The following is a 22482-nucleotide window of genomic DNA, read 5'->3' on the forward strand; positions in this document are numbered from 1 at the left end:
ATTTACCCTAAAGCAGTGGTCGGCAAACTGCGGCTCGCGAGCCACATGCGGCTCTTTGGCCCCTTGAGTGTGGCTCTTCCACAAAATACCACATGCGGGCGCGCACGTACAGTGTGATTGAAACTTCGTGGCCCATGCGCAGAAGTCGGTATTTTGTGGAAGAGCCACACTCAAGGTGCCAAAGAGCCACATGTGGCTCCGCAGTTTGCCGACCACTGCCCTAAAGAAATGAGAACCCATGTTCACACAAAAACCTGTGTGTGAATGTTTACTGCAGCTTCATTAACAATCACCAAAACACAGAAAGAATCCAAATGTCCTTCAAAGGGTGAAAGACTAAATAGTATACATCCATATGATGGAGTAATACTTGGCTACTGTGATACACACAACATGAATATATTTCAAAGACATTACACTGAGGAAAAGAAGCTAGCCTCAAAAGATTACAAACCGTATGATTCCATTTATGTGACATCTGGAAAAAGCAAAATTATAGGGACGAAGGACAGAATATAATAGCTGCTAGAGGTTTGGGGTAAAGGGAAGGTTTGACCACAAAGAGGCATGTGGGCATCATGGAACTAATTCTATATTGTGATTGTGGTGATGGTCACATGAACCGAGAAGAGTATACACATATTAAAAAATTATAACTATATACATTTACATATTATATCTTCATTATGACAGAGGTTACAAGAGAGTATACTCATCCAGCACATCCAACTCTCATCCAAAACTCATCCAAAACTCAAAATTGGTAAATTTTATGTAAATTATATCTCAATAAGTTTAATTTAAAATAACAAAAAGGAAATATAACAGAATATTAATAGCTGTACTAGAATGCCTAATATCTCCACACATATCACTCAGGTTTTTTTCCAGCACTTTAAAAAACAATTGGTAATAGTATATAATACTTTTTTTAATAAACATACTTTTATGACTGGATAAAAGAAAATGATAAGCATACTCTGTATTATATTTTCAAGCTGTCTGCCCGTGGCCCTCTTGTTAACAATTTTGTGGCTAACAAGAACAGCACAAGAAACAATTGGTAGGTTCATTAAAGCCTCCTTTTAAATGTTGTAAGGAAACAGCACATAAAACATTCATTCAAACAAAAAAGTCTACCCTGCCAGCTGCATCCTATAAAGAGAAACCTTATTCTGTTACTCAGCTAGCAATAAAATATTTATGGAGCTTGCTCAGAATGCCCACATTGTACACACTGCTGAAATTCTTAACACCACTTGAAAAAATATTTGTCCTATTCATAGGTAAAGACATTTTCTTAAAAAAAAGGAGAAAGGTAAATAAGCCTCAGAAGCTCATTGCCAATGCCAGACTGGCCCAGAAGACATACAGGCACTATCTATTCAACAACAATGCCAGTCTAGTTCTCTGCACTTCCCTCATCAAGTTTTCTCTGACCACCCCCACCAGGCTGAACTGGGAACCCTTCTAAATATTTCCATATACCCTCCACTTTCTTTATCATAACAGTTATCACAGGGCTTTGTACGAGCTGGTTATTTGCCTTTCTACCCAAACCATCTCTAAGACATCAGGAACTATATCTTCATGTGCATTCTAGTCTAAAACATAAGAGACGGTTTTACTAAATACCCAATGGCTGAATGGGTGAACACACACATTTAAGACTTTCTTGAAGAAGTGCAATGCAAGAAGGCATCAGAGTCAGACAGATCTGGTTCACATCACTCCACTGTGTTTTTCTCCACTTTCAGACAAGAACTCCCTGCCATGGCCACAAAGCGCTGTATGACCTGGCTCCGGCCTGTCTCTCTAGGCTCATTGTATACATCCTCTCCTTGCTCAGTGTTGCAGCCTCACTGGCCTCCTTTCTGGGCTTCAGATAAGCCCAGCCCATCTGTCTGTCTGCACAGCTCTTCCACAGCTCTTGCCAGGGTGGCTCAGTCTCATCTTTTCCATCTCAGCTCAAATGTCAACAATTCAGAGGGGCCTTTCCTAACTATCCAATCTAAAGTGGTCTCCATCTCTATCACCTCCACCCATGCTCTGACACCTAATTCTAAATTTCTTGCCAGAACTTTTCACAATCTGTATTCACCTTATTTACTAACACATTTATTATTTATTATGCTTATTATATGAATACTATAATGAAAATTCGTGCACTGAAGCGGGGGGGGGGGTCCCCTCAGCCCAGCCTGCGCCCTCTCGCAGTCCAGGAGCCCTCAAGGGATGTCCGACTGACGGCTTAGCCGCAGTCTGGCCTCCCTCTGTGGGAGGCAACGGGCAGGCAGATTAGGGGACAGCACCAGGGGCAAGCGGCCAGCCCCACCCCCCATCACCCCTCCACCGCCGGTCGCCACCACCCACCGATCACAGCCCACCAATAGCTGTCCCCTCTCTCTGCCCGCTGGCACACACCTTGGCTGGCCTGGCACCGCCCATTCACCAGCTCCTACCCCCTGCCAAATGGTCATTCCACTGTTCAGTCAATTTGCATATTAGGCTTTTATTATATAGGATAATCCACTTCTTGAGGGCATGGACCTTATCTATTTATGGCCCTGAGGTTTTAGCACAGTCCCTAGAACACAGTAGAGTTCAACCAACATTTGCTAAATGAATGAATAAATTAATAAATAAATGAAATCCTTACTACCTTACTAGCTGTATGACTTTAGTCATGTTCATTTTCCCCTTTGCCTCAGTTCCTTTATCTATACAAATGGGATTATAATAATGCCCATTTCGGAGAGCTATTATAAGGATTAGAAGAAATTAATTTCATTGCTCAGTATTATGCCCAGCACAAGAACTTAAAACATATTAATAGTCTTCTCATTTTTCCTTCTCCCTTTATGAAATCAAGTTCAAAAAATTTTTTTAAGCTTGAGCTGGAAAAACTGAAAACAGCTTACCATACAGTAGGAATAAATACCTCAAAATAGAAAACCCACCAAATATGACTCAGAAATCTAATGCTCAAAAGTAAGCTAATGCAAGGGCTGTGCTTGCCACGTTCCCGCCTCAGAAGCCCAGTGTTGCTGTGGAAGTGCAGCCTCTGCAAGGGGCAACATCCAGCATGGTCACGGGTGGTGCTTTCTGAAGCTGGACAGGGCCCCACTTTGAAAGAGCTGCTACTCAGTCCTTCTGGCTTCCTCCCACTCTCACTCCCTATCAAGAGCCTTGGCTAAGTCTAAAGCTTCACCAAACAGGGAAGAACGAAAATCAACCACGTGAAAAAGAATCAGAGCAACTCCAAACAGGCCCTCCTTCACTAAAATCTAAGCGAGAGACCTCACTCTGGCGATCCGTGTCAATGGCTTACAAGAGCCCGGGCCTCCAAAGCTGAAGTTCACCCATCAGATCACCTTTCAATTCAAGGCAGCTGGGCTAGGAGCAAGGCCCTGGGGTCAGCAGAATGAACTGAACCTCCAATGCTGCCACCTATGAGCCATGTGGCCTTGGAAACATTACTTACCATCTTTGTTGGGTCATCTATAAAATGAGGATAAAAATCAATGACCTCACGGGGGGGGGGGGGGGGGGGGGGGTGACAACCGAATGAGTTAAAGCACCTGCAGAGCCTGGCACTAGCAAACAGGAAACAAAGGCTGGCTTTCAAAAGGAATCCGTTTCCACTCAAGCCCTCGTTAAGCAGATCTTTGGGTCACCAACAATTTTGTTATCCTCTTCAAAAATCCAAAAGGTGTTAGACCACTCACCTGTACATCACAAAAAACATGGACTCTTACTGTCCAGAATTCATCTCTGGTAAACAATACCACGTGTATGATGGTTTTGCCAGTAGCAGCTAAGTGAGGTTAGGAAAATAAGGACACTCTGGAATTAGTTTCTGATTCCAATACTCTCCCTGGTCCTCAAATCATCAAGAAAACTCTTCTTGGCAAACATCTATTTATTAACAATTAGTACAGTGGGGCCTTGACTTACGAGTTTAATTCGTTCCGTGACGGAGCTCGTAACTCAAATTACTCGTATGTCAAATCTTAAAGTGAACGAGTGAGACATGTGATGCTGGGCTGATGTTGTGGTGTTCACTGTGGCGTTCACTGTGACGTTCGCTGCGCCAACTAGCGGTGGGGTATCTGAAGCTGGCTCATAACCTGAATTTTAGCTCGCAACTCAAAGCAAAAAATCAGCTGAGAGAGAGCTCGTATCTCGAAAAACTCGTTAGTCGGGACACTCGTAAGTCAAGGCCCCACTGTACTGTAGCAGTAACAGAATTTTAAAACTGAACCTCAAACAATACTTGGAATACAATGAAATCAACTTATGAGATCAATTTCTGTTATATTCTTTTCAGCTTTCACTCATGAATTTTTTATCTATACATTTTTTATCCTATATAATAAAAGGGTAATATGCAAATTGACCCTAACAGCAGAATGACCAAAACAACCGCTGGACGAGTCACTATGAGGGTGCACTGACCACCTCTTGGTCCATTTCCCCGGCTGTCAGGCACCTATCACCTGATGGCAAACAGGGAACCGGAGATGGGTGGCAGCAGGGGGCAGGGCCAGCTGCGGGCAGCTGGGGAAGATGGCCCTGATAGCAGGCCAGGCCTAGGGACCGTACCTGCACACAAATTTTGTGCACCAGGCCTCTAGCCTATAATAAAAGTATAATATGCTAATTAGACCAGACAGCCAAACAACCTTCTGGACATCCTTCCAGACAACCTTCTGCAAGGGGCAAGTCTCTTGCACAAATTTCGTGCATCGAGCCTCTAGTATATTATAATATAAGTGCATTTCGATATTCCACTGCTTTCCCCTAATGTCTTACACTGTTGTTGAAGAATTACACAATTATCATTTGAAATGACTGCACTGAATTCTACTGAACTGATTCACTGTCAATTATTTCACATTTCTCTACTGAGCATCTATGCCGTCAATGTGATCTAGTAGAGAGCGTTCAGGCTTTATAATCAAGAAGACCGGGCTTGAATTCTGCCTGCTTTGAGTTCTCAATCACACCAAGCTCATGGGCAAGTCATTTAATCTCTCCAATCTCAGCTTCCTCATCTGTGAAATACCTTCATCACAAACTTACTGCAAGAAGCCAAAGAAATAGCAAATGTAAAATCATTCCTTTGTTCCCAACTTTTCACAATTATATACCATGTGGCAACAAACACCTTACCCACAGAGCTTTTTCCTTCTACTGGGTTGTTTCCTGAGGATAAGTTTTCCCAAAATGGATTAGTGGGCTCAAGAGTAATATTTTTTATGACAAAATGGGCCAGGGGTTAGGGATGAAGGGAGCTATTCCCTGGTATAATAAGTAACTCACAATATAGAGGTTACAGAGCAAATCTGAAGATGTGAACCTCCTACTATTCCTCATATAAAACACTAAATTTGACTAAATGCCTCAGCTAAGACAGAGAATTTTCAACAAAAAGGAACAAGGGCCGGGTACAAGAACACCAGAACCCCAAGGCAGCTGAGTATGAGACATGACAGCAGAATTTACCCTAAGAAAATAATCACATAACTGTCAAAATATGTGTGCATAAGGACATTCATCACAGCTCTGTTTGTAATAGTGAAAAATTAGAAATATGAACATCTCACAATAAAAGATTATATAGATTACTGTTTAATCCATCCCTTTTAATAAGTCTTTATGAACTTTAGACAGTCATTAAATAATACTATCCATCAGTAGTATTAACAGAGGTGGAAAGCTACCCGTCATTCCCTGTCAAGAAGGTCACAGAAAAAGCCAGAATTAAACTCTTCTATATACGAATAAAAATTGCTACTGGACTAACTGGATAGGCGGAACCAGAATCTGGGTCCAATAAGACAGGCCCCCACTGAAGACCAAAATGATTTGCCAGCAACCATAGGTCTGCCACAGAGGTGACTGTACCTTCAGCTTTATTTAATAAAGGTACTAATGGATTACCAGTTTAAAGACCCAAAAGAGGGCACGTGGTTTTCACATGGCAGAGTGAGGCCTTGCACAGAAGAGCAGAGTGGCCCAAGTTCAAAGCCTGAAGAAGTCCCTCCCACTCTCTGTGCTTCAAAGTCCTCATGTGTCAAATGAAGGGACTCCTGGCATTCCTCTAGCTCTGAAATTCTAACTTTCTTCTAAACATCTCGTGACCCCATCCCTTAGCTTCAGCATCATCCTGTTTTCCATGAGACCACATAGAGCAGCCTTTTAACTGGTCATCTTGCCCCCAACCTTGCTCCTTCCTGCAGTCACCCGTCTGGGTGTTTTGAGAGCGTAATTTGGTCATTTCCCTCCCGGATTAAAAGTCATCATTGGCTCCCCTTCATCTTCAGGACAAAATCAAACACAGCAGTGTCACAGACAGAATCTGACCCCTGCCCGCTTCAATGGCCTCACTTCTCTCAGGCCCCTTCACAGAGGCTCCTTCCAGCAAAGGAAACTTAAGAGTTCTCTAAACTCATCACACCCTACCATGCCTCTCTCTACACTTGCCCATGTGAGTCCTTGTGTCTGGATGCTCCCCCAGTTCTCTTGCCTTGGCTAATCCCTCCCTGTCTCTGAACACCCAACTCAAGGAACACCTCTTCCAAGGAGGCTGCCCTGAACCCCCAGGTCAGGTTCAGGGCCCATCCTCTGTGCCCCACAGCACCCTGTATTTACCTCTATCACTGCACTGTTTTCCTCTCCATCTCCCCAACTAGACTGTGAGCCTCTTGACAGGGAAATGTACCCGGTATTAACCTACTGCAAATTCCCAGTCCCTAGCCCAGCCTGGCATAGGGCATATATCTGAAAATATTCATTAATGAACAGATGAACTCTGAGAAAAACCAGAAGGAGGCCTAGGTCTTGCTAGATGCTAGCTAACAGACCCTGATGTTCAGGTACCTGTTATCTGAGACTAGAAGAGGAATCATACGTTTCCCCTTTAAATCAAAACTATTCCTGCCTCCTCTTTAATATGCATGCTGACTTTAAAATTAGCTTGAGATGCCAAGAGCATTTCCTATAAGCATCCCACAGAAAGTTGAGACTACCTCAGCATAGAGGTCATGCACTGGGTAGCTCAGGCCAGATGAAAATCTTCAGTGACTTATAAAGACCTAAAAGGGAAACGTGGAGAACAGTGTGGTCATTTCAATTTCAACTGAAGAATTCGCTCCTAAAAATGCTACAGTAAAAAATATTAATGCCATAAAAACCTAACAGCAGCCAAAGGAGCACAGTCATAAAAAAAAACACATAAATTCTAAAACACTGGCATGGAAGGCTCTCCTTCACCTTCAAGAAAAATGGTATTTAGGTCATCAAGAGCACACTTGAGCAAGAGAAACTTCAGTCACATGCAGAGCAGGGGGGAAACCACAATAATATATATATATATACCAATAACTATAAAAGGAGCAACAGCTGACACAGGATGAACTCGGCAGGCACATGTGCTTCCACTACGACATAGAAACTGTTAAATGACTGGCCCAAGGTCACCCAGCAGAAGTGGGTGAGCAGGCAGTCTGGCTCCAGAGGCTGTGGTCCTTAGAGAACAGCTTTGCCATGTCACACCTCTGGGTCTCAGTCTCTCCTACATATAATAAAGAGGACTGATTCATCCCACATCAAAAGGCAGACAATAAAGCGTGAAACAAAAATTCTAAGATTCTATTAAATTTTTCCATCTAGAAATAAAATTCAAAACTGTGCCCTTCATAAATTAAATAACTATATCTTACAAAGCTGCTTTAATATTAATGTAATATATATGAAGAGCCTAACACGTAAGTGCCCAGCTCAGAACAAGAGCTCAATAAGCAGTAGCTAGTATTACTCTACGATAAACCAGGAATCACCATTTAATATTAGAGCACATTTTAATTATACACAATATGAAATAATCAAATCTCATTCGTTTGAGGCCCCAGACCCCACGGCATAGATCATGTTGTACAGCTGAAATTATAACAACTCCAAGCTTAGAAATTACTTGTTTCCATTAGAGATCTGACAAGTCATTTCTTCAATTGGTCACTGGTGGTTTGCAGATAACTATTAGCAGTAATGAGTATTCTAAATTAAATCTAGAAACAGTACTGCTCTGTTCTGTACAGACAACTAGGGAGAGAGAAACACAATTGGGGAACGTCCTTCTCTCTGTGTCCTCCGTCTTCTCTCTGATAAATATCTCTTTTATCTTGTACAGTATGGGTTCCATTGGTTACAAATGAAGATGGTCTAATTCTTCCTATGATAAATGAGAGCACTGAACAGGTAACTTGTTAAGAAGATTTGGAATTGGGAAAATAACCTTATTTTCCTATTACTTAACAACAACACCCCCCTCGGCTCCCCCCCACCCCCCCACCCCCCACCCCCCCCCCCACACACACACACACATACAATAACAAATGAAAGACACAGTGCCAAAAGACATTAAGTACAGGAGACAGATCTATCACCACGTAATCCATCCTCAGACAGCACTGGGTCCAGGCTGCTCACTTTCATTCAACAGCAACAAAGATGAAGCCTACAAAATGCAAGGAGTCACCCCAATGTGGTGAAAAGAATAATGGCTTTGGAGTCATTAAAAACCTGGATTCAAATCCCAGCTCTGCCGCTTAAATATTATGTGATTCCTTATCTGTAAAATGGGGATAATACAAAATACCTCACAGAGTTGTAGCAAAAATTAAATGGGGACGATATATAAGGCATCTGACATCATAAAAAAGCCCTTGACAAATATGAGCTCCTCTCAACTGTGCAAGAGGGTAATAACCTCACAGTCGGGGCACCAGAATACATCACCTTCCCCCAGGTTGGAAATTGCTGATCCTGTTAGAACCCATAACTGGACACATATTCAAGGGCCGATTGCCTAGGTATGCAACAGTCTCACAGAGACACGGCATTCCTCCAACCCTGGCATTACCCAACTTAGACACCTGTCAAGAAATACGGCTCCCTCCTGGGTCTACTTAGACAGGGGCAGCAGGCATGATTTGTTAGGGCTGGTAATTTGGCGTCTCCACTTACATTTTCAAAGTCCTTCATGTTCCGTGCTCTTGTGGGAGACACCGTTTCTTCTGACACCTTTGGGAGCACTATAAAAAGGTAAAGTAGACAAAACATCATGGTATGCAAATCACCCAGCATCCCTATTAGGGGACAGAGCCCAGAGAAACAAAAACGTAAATAGCTTCCACAGTATATTCTGCTGGTACTTTCTGTCTGCTGTGATTTACTGAGTTGAGTCCAGGGAAAGCTCTAAACCATTAGATTTCAAATATTTACAAATTACTTAAACTAGCCCCAATGTAACAATGTATATGTCAGAGGATGAACCAGAAAATGCACTGGGCATGTGGCAAAGCAGCAACGTCCTGATATGTACTTCCTTACTGACTGTCATAAAATTATTTTGCTGACCAGGATGATATCTCACATGCCAGCAACTAAAACAAAGCATATGCAACTAACTTGAGAGCAGGGGTCAGCAAAATGTTTAAGACAGCAGACAACAAATAGTTTAGGCTTTGTAGGTCATATATGAAGCCTAAACTATTTTACAAATATAAGACAGTTACATTACTAACTCTTCTGTTGCAGCACAAAAAGAACCACAGACAATTCATAAACCAATAAAGAAGCTGTTCCAATAAAAGCTTATTTTCAAAAGCAGGCTGTGGGTCGGAAACTGCCAAGCCCTGCTTTGGAATGATGAAAGACTTTGCCAATACCCAAATTTTTCCACAGCTTCTTTAATTCACCAAACATCTATTACACCCCTACTCTGTGCCAAGCACCATACTAGGTGCTGGGGAAACAACAGTGAAGGAGACACTGATGCTGGGCCCAAGAGAGCTCCAATCTAGAGCAAGACAGAGACGGACACAACTATTATGCTGCACAAAGGGCGTGGCACTGATTAGCTGCTGAGTAGATGGGTGTTGAGAATGAAAGCATTCTTCCAACAAATATGCATGGCAGGCCGCTGCTCTGCTAGGCCTCATTCTAGATGTGGCTATATTAGGAAACGAACAAACTAACGGAGCTGATATTCTGGAAAGAAGAAACAGACAAAAAAATAATAGGGCAGTTACACAGTATGTTAAAATGTGATAAAAACTGTGGAGAAAAATAAAGTGGATAAGGATGAGAAATACCAAGGGTGGGGTAAGGGTTGCAATTTTAAGTAAGGTGGTCAAATTAGGGAAGGTCTCACTGGGCAGACTTGAGGGAAGGGCGAAGGGAGAAGTCTGAGAGGGGAGCATGTCTAGTGGGTCTGAAGACCAGCCGTGATGCCAATGGACTAAGAGGGGCAGGAAGGAGGTGAGAAAAGTACTGGGGGACAGGCTGTGGATGGCCTTGTAGGCTCTTCTCAGGACTCCGAGAGCCAACAGAGGATTCTGAGCTAAGGGGTAACACGATGGGACTCTGGCTTCCACAGGCTCCCTCTGGCTGCCTCACTGAGAACAGACTGAAAGGAGATAAGGAACAAGACCAGTTAGGAGAATACGGGCACAGTCTAAGCCAGAGATCACAGTGGCTTAGACCAGGGTGGCAGAAGTTATCTAATTCTGGGTATTTTTAAAGCAGCCAACACAAATCAATGAAATAAAATTAAACATGTACGTTTCAGAAAGGAAAGCACACCTAAGTCAGCCTGCGGAGAGCCAGGGAAGGCAATGAGCTTCAAGCTCAGTCTTAAAGAGGCAGCAGGCAGATGAGGAAGCAAAAGGAAAAGCAGCATCCCATGCAAAGGCCCAGAGGTGTGAGTGGGCATGGTGTCTGAGCCATTCATTCTTCAAGTCTTTGCTCCAATATCAGTTTCTTGGGAAACTCTTGCCTGACCCAACTCCTCCAGTTCCAGGGTAAATTCCCTCTTACCTCTCTCACAGCACCTTATACTTCTCCGCTCGTTACATCTGTCATATGATTTATCATAACTATTCTTTATTTAATTGTCTGTCTTCTCAGCTTGACTGTAACCTGTTCAAGATTGACTGCCAGTGCTTAGCCCAGAGCCTGACATGAAGCAGACATACACATGGGCTGCATTAAGGAGCAGGCCTACTAATTTTCTGCTTCTAACTACCTGTGGGCAGGAAAAGCAGAAGACAGAATTATTGGATTTGTGTTAAAAGTTAACATATTTTGAAGGGAAACCTAAGGGTGGCCTATAAGGTAAAGTATTCTCCAGAAATAAACCCTGTGACATTTATATGACCTGCTCTAAAAACTTCTCCCTTTTGCACATATCTCATCACTTTGGAGAAGAGAATAAAATGCAAATCAAAATATCTCTCTGAGATATTTCAACAAATCAATTAGCACTTCTCACAGATACTTACAATAGCTTGCACTTTTTTCAGAAACAAAAATTATGAAGAATGCTTAGCAAAATCCACACTGCAAAGTGGAAAGTCTCCTCATAATGGGCTCCACCACAACAGACTGCTTATTTACTCGGCACCGTCTCCCGTGGTCTAACCAGCTATTTGTCTCCAAAGGGCAGGCCTGGGTAGGAATGCTGGGCCTCTGCTGGCAGATGGGACCCAGCAGCCTGCCAGGAAGGCCTTGGCACACGAAGTTCAGATAGGAGCTCTCCTCAGCCTCCAGCCACTCAGCAGTGGGACCAACAGACCTTCCTTGTCTGACTAGTCACCAATTCAACATCCAGCCTCCACACAGTCATTCAGTTTAGCAAACACAGACTGAATCTTACAAGCGAGGTAGCAAAAAGGAAAACTCGCCCTGGCCGATGTGCTCCATGGTTAGAGCGCCGTCCCATGCACCATAGGGTCAAGGATTCAATTCCTGGTCAGGGCACATATCCAAGTTGTGGGTTCAATCCCCAGTCAGGGCATGTGCATGAGGCAACCGATCGATGTTTCTCTCTCTTCCTCTTCCTTCCTCTCTCTCTAGAATCAATGAAAAACATGTCCTCGGGTGAGGATTAAAAAAAAAGAAAGAAAACTCATGAAATACGGCCTGAAGGACATCAATCCCTCTAATCCCATGTTTATGAAAGGAGGTGAATAATAAATCAATACATATATAAAATACTGAGCACCTATTCCGAGCACCTAGCCAGGCCAGAGTAGGCTCTGGGCCCAGAGACATCAGAGCCCAGTCTCAGGCTCAAGGCCTCAGGGCCCTCATGGTCTGGTGTCTATATCCCTTGTTCTTACTCAAGAGAATACCCAGTTTTGTGTACTTACCTCCATTTCCCAAACCAGCAATGGGGCTGATACCTTCCAGGTCATCTGGTAACTTGGGGACAAGGCCACTAAAAGAAAACATGTGCACAAGAGATGAGTTAGTGTTTGAACACAGGGAGACCGTTAAGACAGTCTGCACATGACAATCACCAGGCCACGGCCACGGAGGGCACACAGCTGAGCCACCTGGGAGGCATGCAGTGCAGAGGTTAAGAACTCAATAGCTGAGTGACCTTCAGTAAGGTTGGTCATTCATTCATTCATTCATTCACTCATACAAATATTCTGTGTGCCATAAATGTAGCAGGGGCAGAGGCACTGAGCCAAATATAAGCGAGTTAAGTTTCTGAGTCTCACTCAATCTGTTATATGGGAATACCTCTAGCTATAAAGATTAAATGAGTGAATGTCTATGAACACACAGCACATAGTAAACACTCAGTAAGTGGCATATGTTGTTTTTGTCATTACTATTATTAATATACCTATCACAACCAAAAATTAAGCTTCCAAGAATCAGGCACCAATTCAGATGCTTTAAGAACATCACACAAAAATACAAAATTCACTGATCCAAGAAGTTTTACTAGGTGAATTATAAAAATAGGGTCAGTGAAGACCTGGAGACATTGTCAGAAAACAAAGCCATAATAGGAGGAGTGGTTTAACACAAAGGATATTACCCTGGATTCTATCCTAATCTCTGCCACATGCCCCTCCAGGCTTTGCTTCTTTCATCTGTGAAAGGATAACAGCAGCCATTTCAGAGAGTAGCTGACAATTAAACAAGACACAGTGCCCAGCAAGGTATCTTCATATTGGAGGCACCCCACAAACGGAAGCAAAATACCACTGTCACCTAGAAACATACTGTGCTTCATAATTTACTGACATGGGAGCTACCCAGTTCCCTGAGGGTCCATGTATTTTTCAAAGGAAGGTGCTAAGATCCAGGTAACTCAGTGGCCTATCCAGGGTGGCATGGTAGTTAAGTAGAGATCCAAGTCCAGAATCCAAGCCTCTTGTGTCCAGTCCACAATGACGCATCCCTGCCCCACGCTGTAACCTAGGACTTGAGGGAAGCCCAGCTTGGCTTCTTGGCAGATTGTTCTTTCCAGATCTCTAAATCAGAATCCATTCTGTTCCAAAGACAATTCTGCCTGATCACCCAACTTAAAGCTGGCATACACCTCCAAGAAGAGCGCCAAGCAAAAAAAAAAAAAAAAAAAAAGGGTGTCATAAAATTCAACATCAAGAGAATGATTTACACAAAATGTGTCTACTATAACAACAACTGAAAAAATCTATAGATTCAATGCACTCCCCATTAAAATACCAACGGCATATTTCACAGACCTAGACAAACTCTCCAAAAATTCATATGGAATAATAAAAGACCCCAAATAGCCGCAGCAATCCTGAGAAAGAAGAACAAATTAGGAGGGATCTCAATACAAATTTCAAGCTGTATTACAAAGCCACTATTCTCAAAACAGCCTGGTACTGGCACAAGAACAGACATATAGACCAATGGAACAGAACAGAGAACCCAGAAAGCGACCCAAGCCATTATGCTCAATTAATATTTGACAAAGGAGGCAAGAGCATACAAGGGAGTCAAGACAGTCTCTTCAATAAATGGTGTTCGGAAAATTGGTCAGATACATGCAAAAAAATGAAACTAGACCACCAACTTACAACATAAACAAAAATAAACTCAAAATGGATAAAGGACTTAAACGTAAGATGGGAAACCATAAAAATCTTAGAAGACTCCACAGGCAGCAAAATATCAGACATATGTGGTAACAATATCTTTACAGATACAGCTCCTAGGGCAATGGAGACTAAGGAGAAAATAAACAAATGGGACTACATCAAAATAAAAAGCTTCTGCACAGCAAAAGAAACCATCAGCAAAACAACAAGAAAGCCCACTGCATGGGAGAACATATTTGCCAATGTTATCACCCGCAGGGAGCAGCTATAGGGTTAAGCCTTGGACTGACCTGTGGCAGGGCCACAAACAAGTCCCAGCTTGGAGAGCAAGCTCTCCTAGCACAATTAAGCTTGACCTTACAGTCCTCCCTAGTTCCTTCCTAGGTAGCTAATGGGTTGTGGGAGGTGCAGCAAGTGCTGCCAAAACAAGGTGAAACTCCCAAGAACATTGTAAACATGTTGACCACTTCTCTTGTTTTGCTTTGTGTGCTCTGACTATAAAATAAAGACTGGCCACGGCACTGTCTCTCCATCAGAGAAGCAGCGTCTGAGACCCAGCTGTATTCTCTTGTCTGTCTTCTTTAACCCTTCACCGCCCCTCCTCAGGCTCACCAAACCTGCCAGTGATGGACACAACACCGATGAGGGTTTAATCTCCAAAATTTACAGGGAACTCATACAATTTAACAAAAGGAAGATAAAACAATTCAATAAAAAAATGGGCAAAGAACCTAACTAGATGCTTTTTGAGAGGGGACATACAGAAGGCCAACAGATATATGAAAATATGCTCAAAGTCACTAATCATCCAAGAGATGCAAATCAAAATGACAATGAAGTACCATCTCATACCTGTCAGAATGGCTATCATCAAGAAATCAACAAATGACAAGTGCTGGAGAGGATGTGGAGAAAAAGGGACCCTCATGCACTGCTGGTGGGAATGCAGACTGGTGCAGCCACTGTGGAAAACAGTATGGCATTTCCTCCAAAAATTAAAAATTGGACTCCCATTTGACCCAGTTATCCCACTTCTAGGAATATATCCCAAGAAATCAGAAACACCAATCAAAAAGGATATATGCACCCTTAAGTTCATAGCAGCACAATTTACTATAGCTAAGATTTGGAAACAGCCTAAGTGCCCATCAGCAGATAGTGGATTAAAAAACTGTGGTACATCTACACAGTGGAATACTACGCTGCTGTAAAAAAGAAGGAACTATTACCATTTGCAGCAGCATGGATGGAACTGGAGAGCATTATGAACGAAATAAGCCAGTTGGAGGAAGATAAATATCACATGCTCTCACTCATTTATGGAATATAATAAACAACATAAACTGATGAACAAAAATAGGTCCAGAAACAGAGAAGCATCAAACAGACCATCAAACTTCAGAGGGAAGGCAGGGTAGTAGGGGGAGGCGGTAAGAGATCAACCAAAGGACTTGTATGCATGCATATAAGCATAACCAATGGACACAGACACTAGGGGGTGAGGGAATGTGCTGAGGGGTGGGAGTGGCCAGGGAGAGGTCAATGGGGGAAAAAGGAGATATATGTAATACTTTAATCAATAAAGAATTTTTAAAAAAAAGAATTTAAAGACAACTGAAAAAAAAACCTTTAGAATATGTCCTCAGTTATTTAAAAAAAATACATATATACTAAAGTCACCACTAATCCTTCTTGGAAATTAGGTGGGCTATAAATATATAACAAGGCAAGGGAAATATTTAAAATCATCATTTGTGGAAATGAGAGATACTTGCCTCCTTTAATTTTCTATAATTCTCAATTTCCTCTCATAAGCATCACTAGAAGGACAAACTCCATTTTCTAAACTGAATTTTCTTAAAAGTTAAAATCAAGTTCAATCAGCACCTTTCACAGATGGTGGCCCAACAGCCCACTAGTTACTGGTTAAGCTCATCCTACAGTCTAATCCAGGGGTGGGCAAACTTTTTGACTCGAGGGCCACAATGGGTTCTTAAACTGGACCGGAGGGCCGGAACAAAAGCATGGATGGAGTGTTTGTGTGAACTAATATAAATTCAAAGTAAACATCATTGCATAAAAGGGTACGGTCTTTTTTTTTTTTTAGTTTTATTCATTTCAAACGGGCCTGATCCGGCCCGCGGGCCGCAGTTTGCCCACGGCTGGTCTAGTCTCTACATTCCCAATCTGGGGTTCTCCCCACCACAGCCATTGAATGACTCCCACTGACTAAACTGGCCCATCAATTACTCAAGCCAAGATCAATCATGGTTGACAAAACCAAAGAATTTAGTTTAGCCAAGTTTCCAATAGGCAAATACTAAAGTCTGAAAAATGACATGTGACATCCCAACTCTTAGAAGAAACCACTATGTAACCCTGTCTGGTTCTTGCCAACTTTCCACTTGGGCTTTACCCACCCTTTTTTTAAAAATATAATCATTTTCCAAGGATATGTTCTTTCTGTTTGTTTGTTTTGTTATTTTAGAAAAGGAGTTGGGGTAGAGAGAGAGTAACATCACTGTGAGAAACATCAATCAGCTGCTTCCAGCGCCCACTCCAACCGAGATCAAACCCGCATCTGGGTATGTGCCCTGACCAGGAATCAAACCCGAAACCTTTTAGTGTATGGGACACCACTCCAACCACCTGACCACTTTTAAATGCTATGAGTCTGTCATCTGCACACTCCAGTCAGTTCCAGCTGCCCCTCCAGTTCTAAGTAGCTCCCTCTTCCCATTCGGATAACTCATTTTTAGCCTAAGAAGTAAGGCTGGGGCTTCATGGAGCCCCACAAGAAAAAAAGGGAGGGGCGGGGCTTTTTTATGCAAGCAAAAAATAGAGAGCTTAGGTATGGTTTTATCATGGCACAGATGGGGGAGACTAAGGCCCAGAAGGGGGAAGGAACTTATTTGCTTAAAATCACAAAGCGGAGACAAAATCCAGCAAAATCCAGCAATCATACCCTGTAGGGCACCCACACTAGCAAGGCACCACACCCATTTAAGGCTCATCACAGCCCTTTTGTGGTAGGTGGTAGTTTTAAAATGTTGCCATTTTTTAAAATGAGGAAACAGAGGCCCAGAAAAGTTAGTAACATTTACTCAGTGTTGGAAAGGCCAAGCTACCCAGATTTCAAACCCCAAGCTCTTAACCTCTATACCCCTAACACCTTCCTCAGGGGGCTGTGGCGAGGTCTGAATGGACAGAGGCAGAGGACTTTCAGTGCTCACTCCATCAGTGCAGAGCCATCAGGACTGCTGTTTGTCAACTATTTGTTGAGTGAATGAATGGACACTCCCCTGAGCTTCACCATCTCATCCTCCTATCTTGCTCTACAGCCACTCAATAGGAGTGATCTCTGTCTGTGCCTGTATATGGCAGCAACAACTGTCTACTCACCACACAGACCCAACAAGGCCTAGGCATTTCATTGGTAAAGTGTTATGAGTGCCAAGGATGGGACTGGACATCACTTTCAGAAAACAATTACAAGTGCACTTTTGTTTGCCCTTCAACAATTCATTTGTCATTCTTTGTTACTTATCCTTAGAGAGGAAATATATAAATACAAAAGTATAGATAAGCCTAAAGTTCTCTTCAACTACTCCTCACTCCCATCTCAGTCCCCTCCTAAGAGGTAACCGTGCTGCCACAAGACATGTATTCTTCCAGATCTTAATCTATGCATTTACATACATAGAGACATAGTTTTATGTTGTGGTTTAAAAATAAATAAATACAATCAAATTTTATGTATTATTCTTCAGCATCTTTTTTTCACTTAATGTGTCCTAAAGATATTTTCATGGCAGTACAAATAGATCTCCCTCAATGTTTTTAACTCCCGCAAAGCATTCTACAACATTCTTTTTCCAAAACTTACTGCGTACAACCCATAGAAGGAAACATATTACCCTTAATTCTTGTAATGTTTTCTATTCTGTTCTATTCCATTTTATAAAATTCTGATTGCAACCTACTAAGTTGAATTTCATGAGCTGTCATGGGTCACAGTCTGAAAGACACGCTTGAAAGGATCTGTATTTACACAATCCCCTGAGGATAATTCAGTTTGTTTCTAAGTTTTTCCTTTTACAATGCATACAGGACTCCTTGTGCACATGCATGAGGATTTCTTGTGCATAGATAACAAGAAGTGGAACTGCTGGACCAAAACATATTCATATTTTTGAGTGGGCAAAGGATTTGAAAATATACAAATGGCTAATAAGCACATGAAAAAATGCTGAACATCACTGTCATTCGGAAAATGCAAATCAACACCACAATGTGATACCATGTCATACCTCCATGGATGGCTACCATAAAAGAGACAGACAATAGCGAGTGTCGGTGAGGCTATGAAGAAATAAGGACCCTCATACACTGCCTTGTCCTGAAGTTACCAGATGACCTGGCAGACATCAGCCACTTTGGAAAAGAGTTGGACAGTTCCTCAAAATGTTAAATACAATGTTACCATATGACCCAGCAATTTCACTTCCAGGTATATACCTAGAAAGAAATGAAAACATATGTCCATATAAAAACTTTTATATAAATAAATGTTTATAACAATATTATTTATAATAGCCAAAAAAAAGCAGAAACAACCCAATGTCACAAACCAATGAACGAATAAACAAAATATGCTACATGCATACAATGGAATATTATTCAGCCATAAAAAGGAATGAAATGCTGATACCTGCTACAAGTCAGAATGATAATATATGTGAATACTGAATTAATATTAGAGGGGCCAGGGAAAACAGGACAATCGGGGTGAGAGGTCATACCATAATATATTGGGGCTGTGGAAGTAAGATGAAGACAGAGAGACATGATGGACTACCACTGGATCCAATTAAGCAGGAGCTGCAAAGGGCCTGGCTCTAGCTTATGCATAGTAGATTCTCAATAAGCAAAGAAACTATTGGTCAAGTTCTGTCCAAGGTAGGACTTGATTACACCTGCTGTCCAGGCATAAATATTAATTGTGCCATCTCCCTCTGCAAAGAGCCCAGGTTTGCACAACAAATAATATAGTCACCCTTTCAATTAGGGTCTGTTGACTAAAAGTAGCAGCCTGTCCCTAGCAGACCTGGATAGACCATCATTGTCTCAGTCGGGCTCTCCTCGGCATCCTTCCAGCGCCCTCCAACCAGGGACCCAAAGGGCCCGGCCTTAGAGCAGCGCTAGGCTCTCACAGGCCCTCCCATGGGCGGAGATACTGGCCCCACCAGCAATGTGGAGTCCAACTGCCTCTTGGAACAGGTCCATTGGGGGGCCACTCTCAACCATTATTGATGTTGATGTTGATGATGATGATGATGGCAGCTCAATCATTTTTTAGGCACTGATATGACCACTAGCCCCATTTCACAGATGGGAAAGTAGGCTAAGCCACCCTCCCAAGGTCACCCAGCTAAAAGGACCTGGATGTTTTTTAATCTTCATTGTTCAAAGTATTGCCTATGTCCCCCATTTTCCCCCATGACCCCTCCTAGCCCGCCTCCGCCCCCACCTCCAGGACTTGGATTTGGACCCAATTCTGTTCAACTCCAGCCAAGGATCTTAACCACTGCACTCCATTGCCTCAGTCTTGGTGGCCCCATAAGCGAAGTCCCCATGATGAAAGCGAACCCCCAAACCAGAAGGCTCACAGTCCTGCCCCCAGCAGCTCCCACGGACGTGCACTCCGAGAGGCCCCCTCCCTCCTGCCCCGCACACCCTCTTCCAAGAACGGCCCGCAATACGAAGGGCGAGTTGCAGTATCGACAGGTGGGTCCCCAAAGAGACCCCTCCCAGAAACGCACCCCACACCTGACCCGGTCCAGAAACACCCTCAAGAGCGAGCCCCCTCAGCGGGCACCCGACCCCGTTAGAGCGAATCCCTCAAACCCGGGCCGCACCTGCAGCCGCTGAGCGTCCCGGGGAGGGTGACGTCCTCTTCCAACACCGAGTCCATCACGGACACAGAGCAGGTGGTGGCATTGGTGTCCGTGGCGGCCGCGCCCCTGGTTTCTCCTGCGGTGGCGACCCGCCCGGATCTCCAGGTCCCCGCCCCCTCCAATCCAGCTCTTGTTCGGACTCCGGCGGCGCCGCTGGAATTCAAACCGCAGCCGCCGCCATCTTTCCCGGCGCCTCTTCCTACGGAAACGAGGCGGGACCAACGCGGCGCGCGCCGTGAAGCCGGGCAGGGAAGCGCGGGAGGGCGCCATCTTAACTAAGGGCAGGACGCCCGCACTTGGGCCAGTAAAGCTAAGGAAAGAGGGGGCCTGTGGTGGCCATATTTGATGAGGGCATCCTGGCCGAGGCCCGGGAAGGCGCCATCTTTGTTGAGGGCAAAGGTCGGCCTCGGTCCGTTAATTTAAGCGGGAGCTGGGCATCAGGCCACTCGCGGACCTTCAGATTTCATAACCGCCTCTGTGCTTTTCTAGAATAGTGACCACGAACCTTACAGTCTGTTCTTCCAAGTTTCTTTTTTCCGCCTTCAATTGCAACTCATCAGACAAGCCGGTGCCGCCTCCCTTTAGAAAAATCCTACCTGTGGAATCCCAATTCAAGTAGTAATGTGCGCACTTGATTTGAAGCAAGCGCATTCCTATGAGCCCAGTGGTCAGCAACACTTCCTCTCCAGGCTCTCCTAGTGACCGTTACCTTTAGGTCTCAAACGCACTTGAGATCTGTAAACTGAGGCCCCGCAAGACAAGGCCACTCGCCCCGAGTCCTGCACAATAAACTGTGAATGGAGCCAGGCCGGGCCGCCCCTGCATCAGGGCTCTGCGTAACCTCGCTGCCTCTCCTAAGGCACAGGGGCTCCCTGGACATCTGGGTGACGGCGCAGAGCGTGGCCAGTGAACCCCACCTTCATCTCCCATCTCGAGCTTCATACCTCCCTCTGCAGGCTGACAGGAGGGTCCTGGATGAAAATAACGTGGAAAGACGGGTTGACGGTGGCTTTCCCTGTTATCGTGTCTATTGGTAAGTCCACCCTCGGCCTCAGCTTCCTCATTCTCCACTTTAAGTGTTTCTTTCCGAAGGAGGCCTTCTCTAATCCTCTCATCTAAATCAAGCCCTTTCTTGAATTCTTAGCCACCCTGCTGTTCCTCTGGGGCACTTACTGCATTTTGCAAGGACAGATTTCTGGAAGGGGGGGAGAGGGGGTGTTTGTTTTTCAATGTTGTCCTCTTGCACTAGACTGGCAGCTCCATGAGGGCAGAGACTGCATTCTGAATTGTTTCCTGCTTTATCCCCGACACCTATCACAGTGCCTCCACCCAGCAGGTGTTTAAAAAAATATGTTGAGTGATTCAATCCATCTGGGAAATGGAGCCAAAACCTATCCTGCAAGGATGTGAAGATGGCCTAAGATTCCTATAATAGTTCAGTCAGCGTCCTACATATTCCTATTCTCTCTCTCTCTCTCTCTCTCTCTCTCTCTCTCTCTCTCTCTCTCTCGCTCTCTCTCTGTTTCTTCATGAAACCTATAAAGCACATCATCCTGTGCCTGTTCCTCTTCCCGTCCCAGATCTTCAGCCTCCTCAGAATCAGCAATAAAATGACATCCTGAAGGACAGAGTGGGCAGGAGCCAACGTCTCCAGGCAAGGAGCAGTGCTTGACGCCGTGGAACCAACAGTTCCTGACAGTGCTAAGTCCAAGCAACGGGACGAGTGTGTCCAAAAGCAGGGGAGCTGGTTCTGCCACGGACTCCCTGTGACCTTTGGCCGTCCACTCCTCTTCTCTGGGCCTCAGTTTCTACAGCGGTAAAATAAGAGGGTGGGACTGGATGGATGTCTCAGGACCTCACAGCTCTGGAGGCCATTTCTTTGTGTGTTTTTCAAAGCGACTAATGCACAACCAACGCTGTTCTGGCGAGGGAGGCTGAGTTATACAACCATCATTTCTCAAATGAAGGAACTAACTTTCCATCCAGCAGATGAAAGCTCTTGAGAAAGGAAACAAGGAAGAGGACTTCCACATTCTGAACATCTCTTCCCTGCCACTTTGGACAGGCACATCACATGCACCGCCTCATTAAACTCTCGCCACAACCCCTGGAGGAGGTCTACTATGCACCCCACTTCACTTACACAGGAGAAGACTGAGGCTGAAAGAGGTAAAGATGACTTTCTCAGGTCTCTCTAAACGTCAGCGTCCTCATTGTTTCAGGCAGCCTGTCCTCCCTGTTTGTTCCTTTTTCTCCACTTTAGCACTTAGGGTTCAGAGGTGAGACATTTCAGGGATGTGTTCAGCAGACTCCTTAGGCAACTGCTTCAAGGTGGCCGTGAGGGAAACCTTAGTGTGGACCGTCTGATTGCAGACTGGAAGTCTGGGCACCAGAATTCTGACTCTGGAGAGTCCTCCGACGTCCTGTGACCTGGAGTACCTTCCCTTTGCTTCTCCTTGATTTTTCCATGTGTAAAGCAGGGCAGACAGTGCTGAGCTCACACACTTGCATTATCTAATTAGATACTTTGGGAACAATAAAGAAATATGAGCCTGTGAGGCGTTGTCCTTATGATTAAGCCATTGCCC

General features: G+C 44.0%; 1 protein-coding gene across 15 annotated transcripts in view; it reads right to left on the reverse strand.

Moving 5' to 3' along the window:
• CDK5RAP2 (CDK5 regulatory subunit associated protein 2) overlaps positions 1–20084 on the reverse strand; it is a 154995-nt gene extending 134911 nt beyond the window's left edge. For 4 of the 15 annotated variants that reach the window (XM_036329834.1, XM_036329840.1, XM_036329833.1 and 1 more), the window contains exons 1-3: positions 19856–20084; positions 12219–12286; positions 9031–9098 (exon numbers count right to left, since the gene is read on the reverse strand). In XM_036329834.1, coding sequence (XP_036185727.1) covers positions 9031–9098; positions 12219–12286; positions 19856–19911 — 192 coding nt within the window. In that variant the 5' untranslated portion in view covers positions 19912–20084. Of the gene's footprint in view, positions 1–7034; positions 7101–8432; positions 8522–9030; positions 9099–12218; positions 12287–12901; positions 12959–18247; positions 18410–19855 lie in introns of those variants that run through there. The other 11 variants (XM_036329846.1, XM_036329843.1, XM_036329842.1 and 8 more) reach the window with 11 other exon arrangements.
• Between the last annotated feature and the right edge of the window lie 2398 nt (positions 20085–22482).

This window comes from Myotis myotis, unplaced genomic scaffold (genome assembly GCF_014108235.1).
Source record: "Myotis myotis isolate mMyoMyo1 unplaced genomic scaffold, mMyoMyo1.p scaffold_m19_p_12, whole genome shotgun sequence".
NCBI classification, from domain to species: Eukaryota; Metazoa; Chordata; class Mammalia; order Chiroptera; family Vespertilionidae; genus Myotis; species Myotis myotis.